Here is an 11,076-nt window from a genome sequence, read left to right on the forward strand (position 1 = left end):
CAAGTTGTAGAAACATTTTAAGGACGATCAGTTGTAACAGGATGTACCAGAGCTCAATTTTGAAAGTCATGGCAAAGGCTGTAAAAACCTATGTACATTTTTAATAAATTTGCAGAGATTTCAAACAAACTTTTCACTTTTTTTGGTCTTGGTTTATATAAAGAGGCGTTAATTGTATTTAAATAAAGAATTAAACACAGGAATCAGGCATGGGATACAGGAGACTAAAGAACAGGTGGCAAAGGCACTAGAAAAACAAAGCGCCAACAAAGAAACTACCGGGAGCTCGGTGAGGCACTAAAGTGCAAAGTAACAAAAAAAAAAAACAAAAAACAAAAAAAACATACAAAACCCATAACAGGATAAGAAACTAGGCACGAAAGTAATAACCAAAACTAGAAAGATGATCAGGAAAGGTGATGTTGACTGAGGGGAGGTTTAAAACGGAGGCTGGTGCATCGGTGAAACTGATCTGGTGATTAAGGTTGTTGCTCACTCAACACCTGAGGCTGATCGGGTGATTAGTTCTGAGGAATGTGATGTGACTGAGAGAGCAGTAAGAGGAAAATGGACCAGGAAAAGGAGCAAGGCCAGACAGGGATCATGTCAACTTTGACATTATGGGGTATTTTTGTAGAATTTTGAGGAAAATCATTAATTTAATGTTATTTTCATTTTGGAATAATTCCTGATTGGCATATCCACCTTCTTCCTACTGTGCGGCACCTGGTGCTGGATGCTAATAAAAGCTAGTTAATGCCTTTATCACACCGTGCTGCATGTTGTGAGGTGTGCAAGATCTGTTAATTCACAGGCCGGTGATCAGAGAGGCAGAGTCATCCTCACAACACGACAGTGAAACAGAAACTCACCACGTCGTGACTTCAACTGCACATTCTCTGTTGGCTTTGGGGTTGTTAACACTCCACTGACAGTAAATGTAGGCTAAGCAGAATGAGATAATCTCATCTCTCACCACATTCTTTATTTAAATGTCGTCTCCATGAATCATCACCCAGTGAGGATGTGAGCATGTCGTCAGAAAGTGCCTATTTAAGAATTTAAGACAGGACTAGGCAGATTTCAACTAATTAACGTAGCTAATAAGTTCAATAACCTAGCTACAGTTATCATGTAATACAACAAAATCAGTGCTAGAAATGAGAGGCCCCACATTTGCTCAGTGCTGATTGAAACCAATGGAAAATAGAATATTAAGTGGTAAATGTTATTTTCATTATTGTTTTAGAACTGAAATCATTAAATTAGAGAGGTGGGGCTTAGCTAACAGTTAATTACGGCACATTAGGAGGTTTCAAGGTTATGTTACACTCTGCAGCTCGTGATGATAATGATTTCATGCTGTTTGTGAAAGGGCCGGGTTGAAAATGTAAAACACCAGTTATTATTCCAGTGAGAGGTATCTTCACAAAGACAGAAACAACAGAGAGCTCCGTTGTATTTTATTTTTTCAGGCCTAGGATCTAGTTTCTACATTCAAGTTGTGTTTACTAAAATTAGTGAATGTGTTTATCCACTTTAATCTGCAGGATTGTCCAGTTAATCCATCTGTGATTGGAAGACTGATGCATGGATTGACCAGCTTGTTGCCCACCGGGACTGAAAAGGTCTCACCTCATGAATTTCTTGGGTTCGGTGGGAGGGGTCGGCGGGGGAAGAGGTTTGTTGGAGTTGAGCTCAAGGTGGTGGAGGGGGGAGTTGGGGATGGGCTCTAGACGGCTGGGCTGGGGCTGGGGTGGGGGCGGAGGTGGGGGCTGTGGGGGCTGCCCACTTCCCGAACCCACCACACCCACGCCCATACCTGCTGCCTCCAGAGCCCTGAGATTAGGAGAGCTGCTGAATCTGCTGGCTGCTGTTTTCTCATTCTTTTTCTTTTGCTACATAGAAAAAAAAGGAAAAGGAGGGGCACCGGGGTCAAACAAGGAGCAAATGGGAAATTTAAAAGGAAATAATGATTAAAAATAAAATAGAAGTGATGGAGGAGGAAAGGGCAAATGGAGTAGAGGGAGAGCTCTTTAACCGTCCAGCCAGTGAGAGACAGAAAAAGAGCAGCACGCTAACTTGATCATATTTAAATGTTGATTGAAGCAGAGTGAATGGATCATCTGAAGACTGGCATCACTCTCAGTCTCAGTCTTAAAGCACCAGTCGCTCTGAGCAGGATGGAAATTCAGATGAGAAGAGATGTGTCAAAGCAGGAAACATCTCACACTAACATATGGCTTGGAAAGCAAAGGAAAGCTGGAGAAACAGTCAGGAAGAACAGTCGGCTTGGGTGGAGGAGTTCCTCACACATTTATACACACACACCAACACATGATCGACAAAAGTCAGCACACGGTGGACACACAACACATATACAGATATGTGTAAAAGTACATGTAACAGCAAAGATAAATACTGGAAGTTATAAAACCTGAGATGATACATATTGAACATGCAGTGGGAACCATTCAGCTCAGACATACTGTGAAGTTGTTTAAGTGCACTGAAACGTTTAAAGGCCCTGAAAAACATTTTCATGTGAGAAGCTTAGTTTTTGTGCTTTTTGTGATGTCACATACCTTCATAGACCAATTAGGATAAAATTGTATTCAAATCTGATCAAACTACAGGTAAACAGTCCTAATGAAGCACATTAACTAAGTATTTTTGTGTTTAATTGATCATAATTATTGTGTAGAAATGTTTCAGAAAAGTAAAATTGTCATTATTATTTAATTCTGTTTTGTGTTTTGAAAAGTTTTCAGGGGCTTTAAAGTTTAGTACACTATAAAATTCTGTGATGCAACATTTATACTTGGTTAAAAACTGTATCTTTCTATTCAGCTTCAAGATTTGATGCCATAAATTCAGTGTGTCATAATATTTACAATAAACAAATCAATCCAGTGTTGATTTTATACACCGATTAGAGATCAAAGCTGAAGGTCACTATGCTTCAACAAACACAAAGAATTGAAGCTACTGAGAATTTAGAGTTATATTTTGTTGATGCATTTAATTTCACATAACTTCGTAAACTGTGACACATTGAATTTTATTGCAGTAAATAAACAAGACCTTGGAAGGTATTGCTGTTTGCCTCCGTCTCATACCAATGGTGCTTTTATTCAACAAAATAAAAAAACACTGCATTTCCCATTAATCCTGTTATTTCCTATCCTCTCCTCCCACTGTCCTTGACAACCTTTATTTTATAGAAAAGAACAAATGTGTTAAAAATTGATTTTTTCATTGTCCTTTTACCATCTGCCATTGCCATTAATTCTGAAAGTTTTCTGTGTTTTTACTGGAACATCATAATCCTATCCCATCTTTTTTATTTCCTATGGTGTAACAGCACTTCAGTACTTATGGAAATGAAATGAGATGGAGTGGATATCATCTTTGCTATGCAGTAAAATAAAGCAACAGGCTTATTAGAGTGCCCCTGTGTGTGGTGAGCTACAGGAAATCTGGACCTACCTTGATGAGCGGGTTGATAACTCCTACGTTAGGACTGGCGTTAAACACTTTGTTGAAGTTGGTCTCCCTGTTGACGAGTTCCAGCTGGTAGAACTTCTTATCATCCTGCAGCAGAAAATCACATTAGCTGACAGACACACAGGCTGAAAATTTAATGAGTCTGTCTGCAGACTTTATAGGTACACACACTTGACATTGCCATTTCATGACTCTGCTTTCAAACATTCATTTTAACCACTTTAATGGTCTCCTTTTGGACCTGTTAGTTACCTTTTAAAAATCTTAAACCCAAGCTCATGAATCAGAAACCTCAACCTCAAAGGTATGGTGAGCTCTGTTTATGTCAAATGGTGTAGCAGGCTATAAATACATTTTAACATACATTCTCATTGCAAATTCAGTTGCCCTTTATTTTTTAAGCCCCAGCCAGTGTGAAAAAATATGTATCCTGTTTGCAGGTGGTAACTGCATTGTAATTATCCTTGACCCCTGTCTATTTAGTTGTTTACCTATTATTTGGTCCTTAGTGTCTCTTAGATAGCATGATGATTAAGCTAACACTCACTTAATAAATGTGGTGCTCCTCAGGGCTGGATCCTGGATCCTCTCTTATTCTTATTAGCATCTTTTTGTTAGGTCAAATAATATATTTCTTTAAATTCTATGTAATAAAAAGATCAAATGTCAGGAAAATATTACCATTATAATTTGATTTAACTCAACTCAGGTTAAATATGCCTGTAAACAGCCTTTTAAAATGAACCAGGAGGAGATGCATTGTTTTATCAAAAAGAAACTTAATACCTCTACCTCCTACTACCTCTGAGAGCCAGAAACATAGAGGAGATGAAGGATTTACATCTGTTTGTACACTTTCTGCCATACATAGTAGTTTCTCCTGACTGAGGTATTTGCCTATCAACTGTACCTACCACTAATTTCTTGACGAGAGCTTCTCTCTCAGACACCATGTCCTTCAGCTCAGCGATCATCTGTAGATCCTCTGGACGACTCTCCCTGTTCCTAAACTTCTCCTCTGTTCCTTCAAGCCTGTTTGAGGAAATACCAAAATAAAGAAACATCTAACCAGATTGTATGTGCAGTTTTATCAATGTCAATAGTGCAACAACAAATATCAAACATAAAAAAATAGCAAGAGAAGAAAAAGGTAAACTTATTAGACCTTGCACTTCATAGTGTGTGTACACCAGCATTTATGGGTTCAAAGAATAAAATTCCTACACTGCAATGAGCAAAAATATGAGTGATTCATGGGCTGTCCCTTTTCATCAGCATTTGATCAATAAAACAGTAATTGTCCTTGGACTCTTCCTTTTTCTTCTCTCTCGTTTTTTCATCACAAAAACCATTACTGGGTTGTATGCTGAAATCAAAAACACATCTGTACAGTTCCTCTGGAGAATGTTTTGGTTCTATGAGTTATGAGAAAGTTCAGTGTGTTATAATGGATTTCATCTCAGGATGGCATTCAGAGAAATTACCACTTGTGCGAAAACTCTTCATTTCACATCCGGTGACATTTTCCCCTAATGTGACACACAGTAAAGATTGCTGAGCAAAACAAGCATTAGCTGAGCGACATATAGTTCAAGTGAAAACAATCATGAGTGACGCTGTTGGCTGGAAAATTATGTTTTTTTTTTGCAGTTTAGAGACATTCGATTGGAAAAGTATTTTCAGAAATTAATATTTTAAATGCTACAAATCATTGAGGATTTACAATAACTAAAACAATAACAAAATTAAACAATAACAAAAACTTAATTAAAAGCTTAAAGAGTTACCATAAAACACTAATTACTATCAGGAAAAATCTGTTTGCTCAAAAAAAAAAAAAAAAAAAAAAAAAAAAAATCTGTATATTTGACTATGAGCCTATTTATGTATTTACCACTACATTGTATGACAGTGACTTAAACAACCTTTCACTTCCCACACCACCATAATACAACCCACTGAGGGGTATCTTTGTGACATTTATGCCACAGTGCGAAATCACACTTGGTTAAAGGCCGAGTACCACAGCAGCTTGTCTTCCTGATAAATTGTGGTCTCTTTTAAAACTGTCCACTGCTGAATGGGAGCAGCCATTGAAGCGCAGTGATACTAATATATACTGATATGCAGTTTCATCAGATATCCATGTACTTTTGGCTGTTGTGCTGGTCTTTCTGTGCACGTCTAATAGCTGATTCATCGCGTCCCTCGTGTTTGTCAAACATTTTCTGCAGCTCAAGCATCAGAATCTCCGTAGCTGCTCTGTCGATGGTTATATTTCACAAAAACGGACTGTTTTACAACAAAGACATATATGTTGGCTTAAAGGATGGTGGCTACACGTTGCTCTCTGATGCCAGATGATTATTTCTGTCCATGTTGTTCCAGGCGGTATATACTGTACATTTTGGTACTAGCTGGCTGAACTGTGGCTGAATTTTCTCTGGGCACTAGTTTCCTAAATGTTTCCACTGTAAGCACCCTTCACTGAGCAGGAAGCCCACCCAGTGCTCGTGTCAGTGACACATGAAAAGGGAGGTCTAGCGTCACCTGTGGCATTTATCAGATTTTTGGGTTTGTTTCAGATCACATGTACTGAATATTTCCAGGGCTTGAGCAAACGCACCTGCTTGTGTTTGACTCGTGCAGCACATGAAACTGATTTTCTTCAACACTGAAGAAAACACTGCTCCAAATATTAGCAGTAAGCTTTAGCAAGCTGTTTTCTGGAGCACATTCAATGTTGGGCAACGTGGCATCCAGGATAAAATGATAGCTTGGACTCTCATAGGTTGACTCCAAGGAGCTGGAATCTAATATTATTAAAAAATGACATTGGCTGAGGGTCAAGAAGAAGTGTTGAGTTTGTGCTTCTGTCATCTTCACTACCTACTCTAATATTATAGAGTAGTTGGGCTTTAACTTAGCAAGATGGCAATATGACACAAGGCAGGTTCATTTTACTTTAAAAATTAATAACTCATTAATGATAATTATTTACATTATTTATTGTTTTGTATTTGATTTTAAAAATTATTATTTTTTGTTTACCAATGTTAGCCGTACAATGCTATCCACGACTTACAATAACCATTAAATACTAAACATTAAATAAAGGAAAAGTAAAGTGGACCTGAATTATTTTATTGATTGTTTTTAGTTGATAAAACATCAAATGTCTTTCTAAACTGAACCAAAAGCCAAAGTCAAAGAAATGCAAAACAGGAACCATTTTAACTAAAGATGCTAAAACCAGCTAATTCTTGGATTATTGCATTCAACATGACTTACTGACTCAATTTAAATACACGTCGCTCCTTTTTCCCCATTGATAGTGTGTTATATGTGCAAGAATATCCCAAAAATAACATGAGCAACAATGGATGAGGATAATAATGTCTGATGCATTTAAGAACACACAAATAAGTCACTGCCTATATATAAAAGCAGCACGTCACCTACCTGAGAGAGCTACATCTCTCTTAAAGGCCACGTGATTCGTGTGATTCGTGTGATTTTCAGTGGCTGTTTAGGGAGAGGAATTTATGGAAAGGGACACAACTGTTGTCACCACTGTGATTAATTATGTAGAAAGAGACAGGGCTGGTGGTTAAATTAGATCTGTAATTAAATGAGAAAAAGTGGATCATCTCTTGGGAAAGCCCCAGAAATGCCTCTTTATTTGGTAAAGATATGAAACAGTGAGAAAATAAAAAGTGCTGACCAGTACAGCTAAAGAGAGAGAAACTACTGGAGAAACTTGACCAATTATTAGTCTGTAAACTTAATTCACCACGTTCATGTTTTCTTCTTCACATTCAGCCTCTTTGTTCAAGTCACAGCTTCCTGAACTTATCAGATCTTTATTGGAAATAGGATAGCGAGTTTAAGTAAGTATCATGGCTGTCTGCACCACAACTTCACCATTTTGTTCACACTCCCTAAGCTTCCTTAACACAGACCATAATACTCCACTAATAATCAGAATATTATCCCAGTCTGTGTGGTGCTTACTGTTTTTGTATCTGTAATAAGGGTTAAAAAGATTATTGCATTGATTGGTGCACATCCTCTGTGGTCCAGGAGGTGGTGCTTTGCTCTCAGCTGAATTAGACTAAAAGGAGGTCAGCTCTAAAGAGGATGCTAGCTCGCTGCATGTCTCCTGACTCTCTCTCATACACACACAGCATGTTCTGCACAGAGTTATACAGTTTTTCTTTATTTATCCCACTGTTTTTTTTATCTGATGACCTCTGACTCTAACTGTGTAACTGTCTGTGGAGGTTTAGTTTAGTCCATATCCCCCATCTCATTCCATGCCCACCAGCGAAAATTCACCTCTCGTCTTTTTCCCTGTTGCACTGACTTCCTCTCGGTATTTCAGTCCGTCTTCATCTGTATGTCCTGTCATATTCCATACAGGCTTTACTCTTTCTCTTCGGCTACCTCCCCCCAGCTGTATTTATTCTATCTATAGACACGAACATCACCTGACACGTAGAGTAAGTTAACCTCCCTGTCCCACAGGATCCTCCGTGGTTGTCATCAATAATTTATTCTTTAACTTAGCTCAAAGTAGCAGTAGTACATTATTGAAATCTCTGTTTAAAGTCCTGCTTTTAAAAAGCTCCCTAAGTAAAAGTATTTTGAATCCTGGCTATGGTGTTGACAATAGCCAGAACTGTCCTTGGATTGTGTTTGAGGAGAGGTTTTAATTGCTACTTAATGGTGTTTTAGTAGCATGTGTTGTGCCGGTGCATTTGAAAGACACACAGAATCTTTTCAGGTAACTCTGAGGGTTCACTTTCAAGTGTTATTTGTGTATTTTACCTCAGTTAACATAACAGAAAGATTGAAAGAAGGAATGGCCTTGTTTGAACTGCAGTATCTAGATGATGACAGTAGGCTCTGCTTGCCACAGCAGACCAGACAGTTCTTACTGTCTTTGTGAAGCGGCCATGTTGACACATCAGGAGATCAAGGGGATAAAACCTGATTTATTTATTCATAAACTGAAATCTTTGATATCAATCTTTCATTAAGTTGGAATCAGTCGACATCTACTTGTCAGGCAACTCTGGACAAGTTTCTTAATCAAACTGACTCCATACCTCAGACTCGTCTGTGTAAAGGCACCCTACATCTCATGAATATGGATCAAGATCAGCAGACAATACTGGTATTTGCGTTTCTCTTTTTTTTTATCTTTCATTTCGTGGAGTAATTGTTTTGCAGTTTTTTCCAGAAGAATGTGGTTTAGGTACAGATTGAGGGTACACAGGCATCAGACTGCCGTAAATCTCTCGGCGCTGCCTTTTATGGTGTGCCAGTTTCATCATGCAGCGTCCTGCTTGTTGCTGCTGTTTCTAACGTTTGACACAAGCATTAGAAGAAAGCAATTCATCACAGCCCGCTCCTTCTTACACTCCACTTCAAGTGATGAGAAATAGTCTAATTGTCTATGATGCAGTGATTGAGTAGGTGATTGCATGAATCAACAAGAAGTTCAGTTTTAGTCATCCACTTCATTCAAGTGGGGCAGATGAACAAGTGTTGAAGATGCTGCAGAGGACAGATCTGAAACCAGCATTCAGACAAGCGTGAATGTCTGGCCTGTTAGTTTCCCCATTATTCTTCTCCATTGGGCACCTGACAACACACATTTATATAATCTGGGGAAAGCATAACCTGCGCACACCGCAATCACGAGTTAAAAAAGACATGATACAAACACACAGAGTACAGTTTACAGTGTATACATACAGTATCTGAAGGGCGGAGATCTTGTCTTTGAGCAATTCCTGGGCCTTGTTGAAGTCTGACAGCATGTTCTGTGTGTCTCTGCTGTGGACGGAGCTCAGCTCGGCAAACTCTCTCTCGTGTCTCTTTGTTAACTCTTGTTCGTGAGCTCTGAGGAGACAAAAGAGAGGACAGTTGAGAATCAAGCCACTGATTTGTTACACAGCAAAGACCAAAGAAAACTGCTCCTTGTGGCTGATGGGTATTCATTAACATAACTGAAGTGGACGACGATGTTGTTCTGCTCTGCACACACACATCTAGCATAGAGCATGATGTTGTATCAAATGGAAACACGCAAAGATGCCAAGTGGAGTTTAGTGGTGTTATGAGTCATGTTTTTACAATTGGATTCCTGTGTTGTTCTGTCTGTTTGCAAGAAAACTCTACAAGTACCCTTAGATAGAGTACATTTGTCTGCATTTTTGTATATGATAACAATTTGAAAATGTTATACCAGTAGACTGTACACACTGCATAGTACCCAGTATGCACAAACATCTTTATGTTAATCTCTGATCACCTTCGCTAGCATGTATTAGATATAGACAGTTGAATTTACCCAGTAACTCACATTACACATCACACATGCAGTGTAAAACATTACATGTATGTACAGTACACTTGATGTAGACACAGTGCAGAACGTGTGTTCGGGTACGTTTCTAAATTCAATTTACCAGTGTTCTGCTGGAAGGAGGATGATGGAAATGAGAATAAAAGACGATACTAATGAAAGGAGGAGGCAAAAAAGGCTGATGAAATAAGGACATAGAGAGGAGGAAGAGGAGGATGGAGGAGAAACGCGGATGTCTGTCTGCCTCTCACTCTGACTGGGCCAATTCTCCCTGAGGCGCGCACATCTTATCTCTCACTGCTTCCTTTTTATTTATTTATCAGCCTATTTTTATCCCTGTGACCAGGATTCAGATGGGGAGTTACGTAACAAAAAGAGAAATGTGCTGCGCATGAGCCTGCCGGCAGAGAGAGAGAGAGAACGCATATACATAAAGGCGAACCGCACATGAATAGATAGTGGCGAATAAAGCACCATGGGAACGGCCATCAAAAACCTTCAAAGACACACACATGCACACATAAATCCATGGTTACAGACGGATCCTAATGAGTGGCTGGACCAGATTAACCACATACTTTTAAAAATTCACAACATGCCGCAGGGAACAACATGATTATAGATTCCATTTTGTTTTTACCCTAAATAACCTTCACATCTCCTAATCAATGGGCTTCTGACAGGGAGAGAAGGAGAGTGGGAGACGAAGGCAGAGTAGAAGAGAGAGAATGAGACACTGATTGGCCTTGTTTGGGGTATCCTTTTATGTTAGGGTATTTTCATCAGGACTCGAGCACAGAGGGGTTGCAGAAAGTATCATCATCCGAATAAAATCAGTGAAGTTACATGAACTGATGACAGGGTCCACTGAGAGCAGAAAGGAGGGTGGGAACTAGTGCGAATATGTGTTTTTAGGGGGGATGGGGGTGGAGGAGGGCTACACGTCAAGGCTGAAATGTCAGTGATAATGTGATCTAACATTTTTAAAGGACAGTATTTTATATATATATATATATATATATATATATATATATATATATAGCTCATTAGCTAATATATACATATTAGCTAATGAGCTTTAGAAGTGCTGGTGATGCCCTCTGACCCCTGTTTGGAATATGTGCTCAGATAAACTATATGGAACACCAAAAAGGTCACGGCTCATTTCCTCCTCCCTGCCTTCCTTGAGGTTA

The 11,076-nt window shown here is 38.9% G+C and overlaps 1 protein-coding gene across 5 annotated transcripts in view; it reads right to left on the reverse strand.

Annotated features, from left to right (window-relative positions):
• The window catches only part of fam184a (family with sequence similarity 184 member A), a 95,069-nt gene that overhangs the window by 5,800 nt on the left and 78,193 nt on the right, over positions 1 to 11,076 (reverse strand). For 2 of the 5 annotated variants that reach the window (XM_026340723.1, XM_026340721.1), the window contains exons 18-21: positions 9,271 to 9,417; positions 4,422 to 4,539; positions 3,490 to 3,594; positions 1,941 to 2,174 (exon numbers count right to left, since the gene is read on the reverse strand). In XM_026340723.1, the coding sequence (XP_026196508.1) occupies positions 2,037 to 2,174; positions 3,490 to 3,594; positions 4,422 to 4,539; positions 9,271 to 9,417 (508 nt within the window). In that variant the 3' untranslated portion in view covers positions 1,941 to 2,036. Of the gene's footprint in view, positions 1 to 1,122; positions 1,899 to 1,940; positions 2,175 to 3,489; positions 3,595 to 4,421; positions 4,540 to 9,270; positions 9,418 to 11,076 lie in introns of those variants that run through there. The other 3 variants (XM_026340725.1, XM_026340720.1, XM_026340722.1) reach the window with 3 other exon arrangements.

The sequence above is a fragment of the Anabas testudineus genome, chromosome 24 (genome assembly GCF_900324465.2).
Source record: "Anabas testudineus chromosome 24, fAnaTes1.2, whole genome shotgun sequence".
NCBI classification, from domain to species: Eukaryota; Metazoa; Chordata; class Actinopteri; order Anabantiformes; family Anabantidae; genus Anabas; species Anabas testudineus.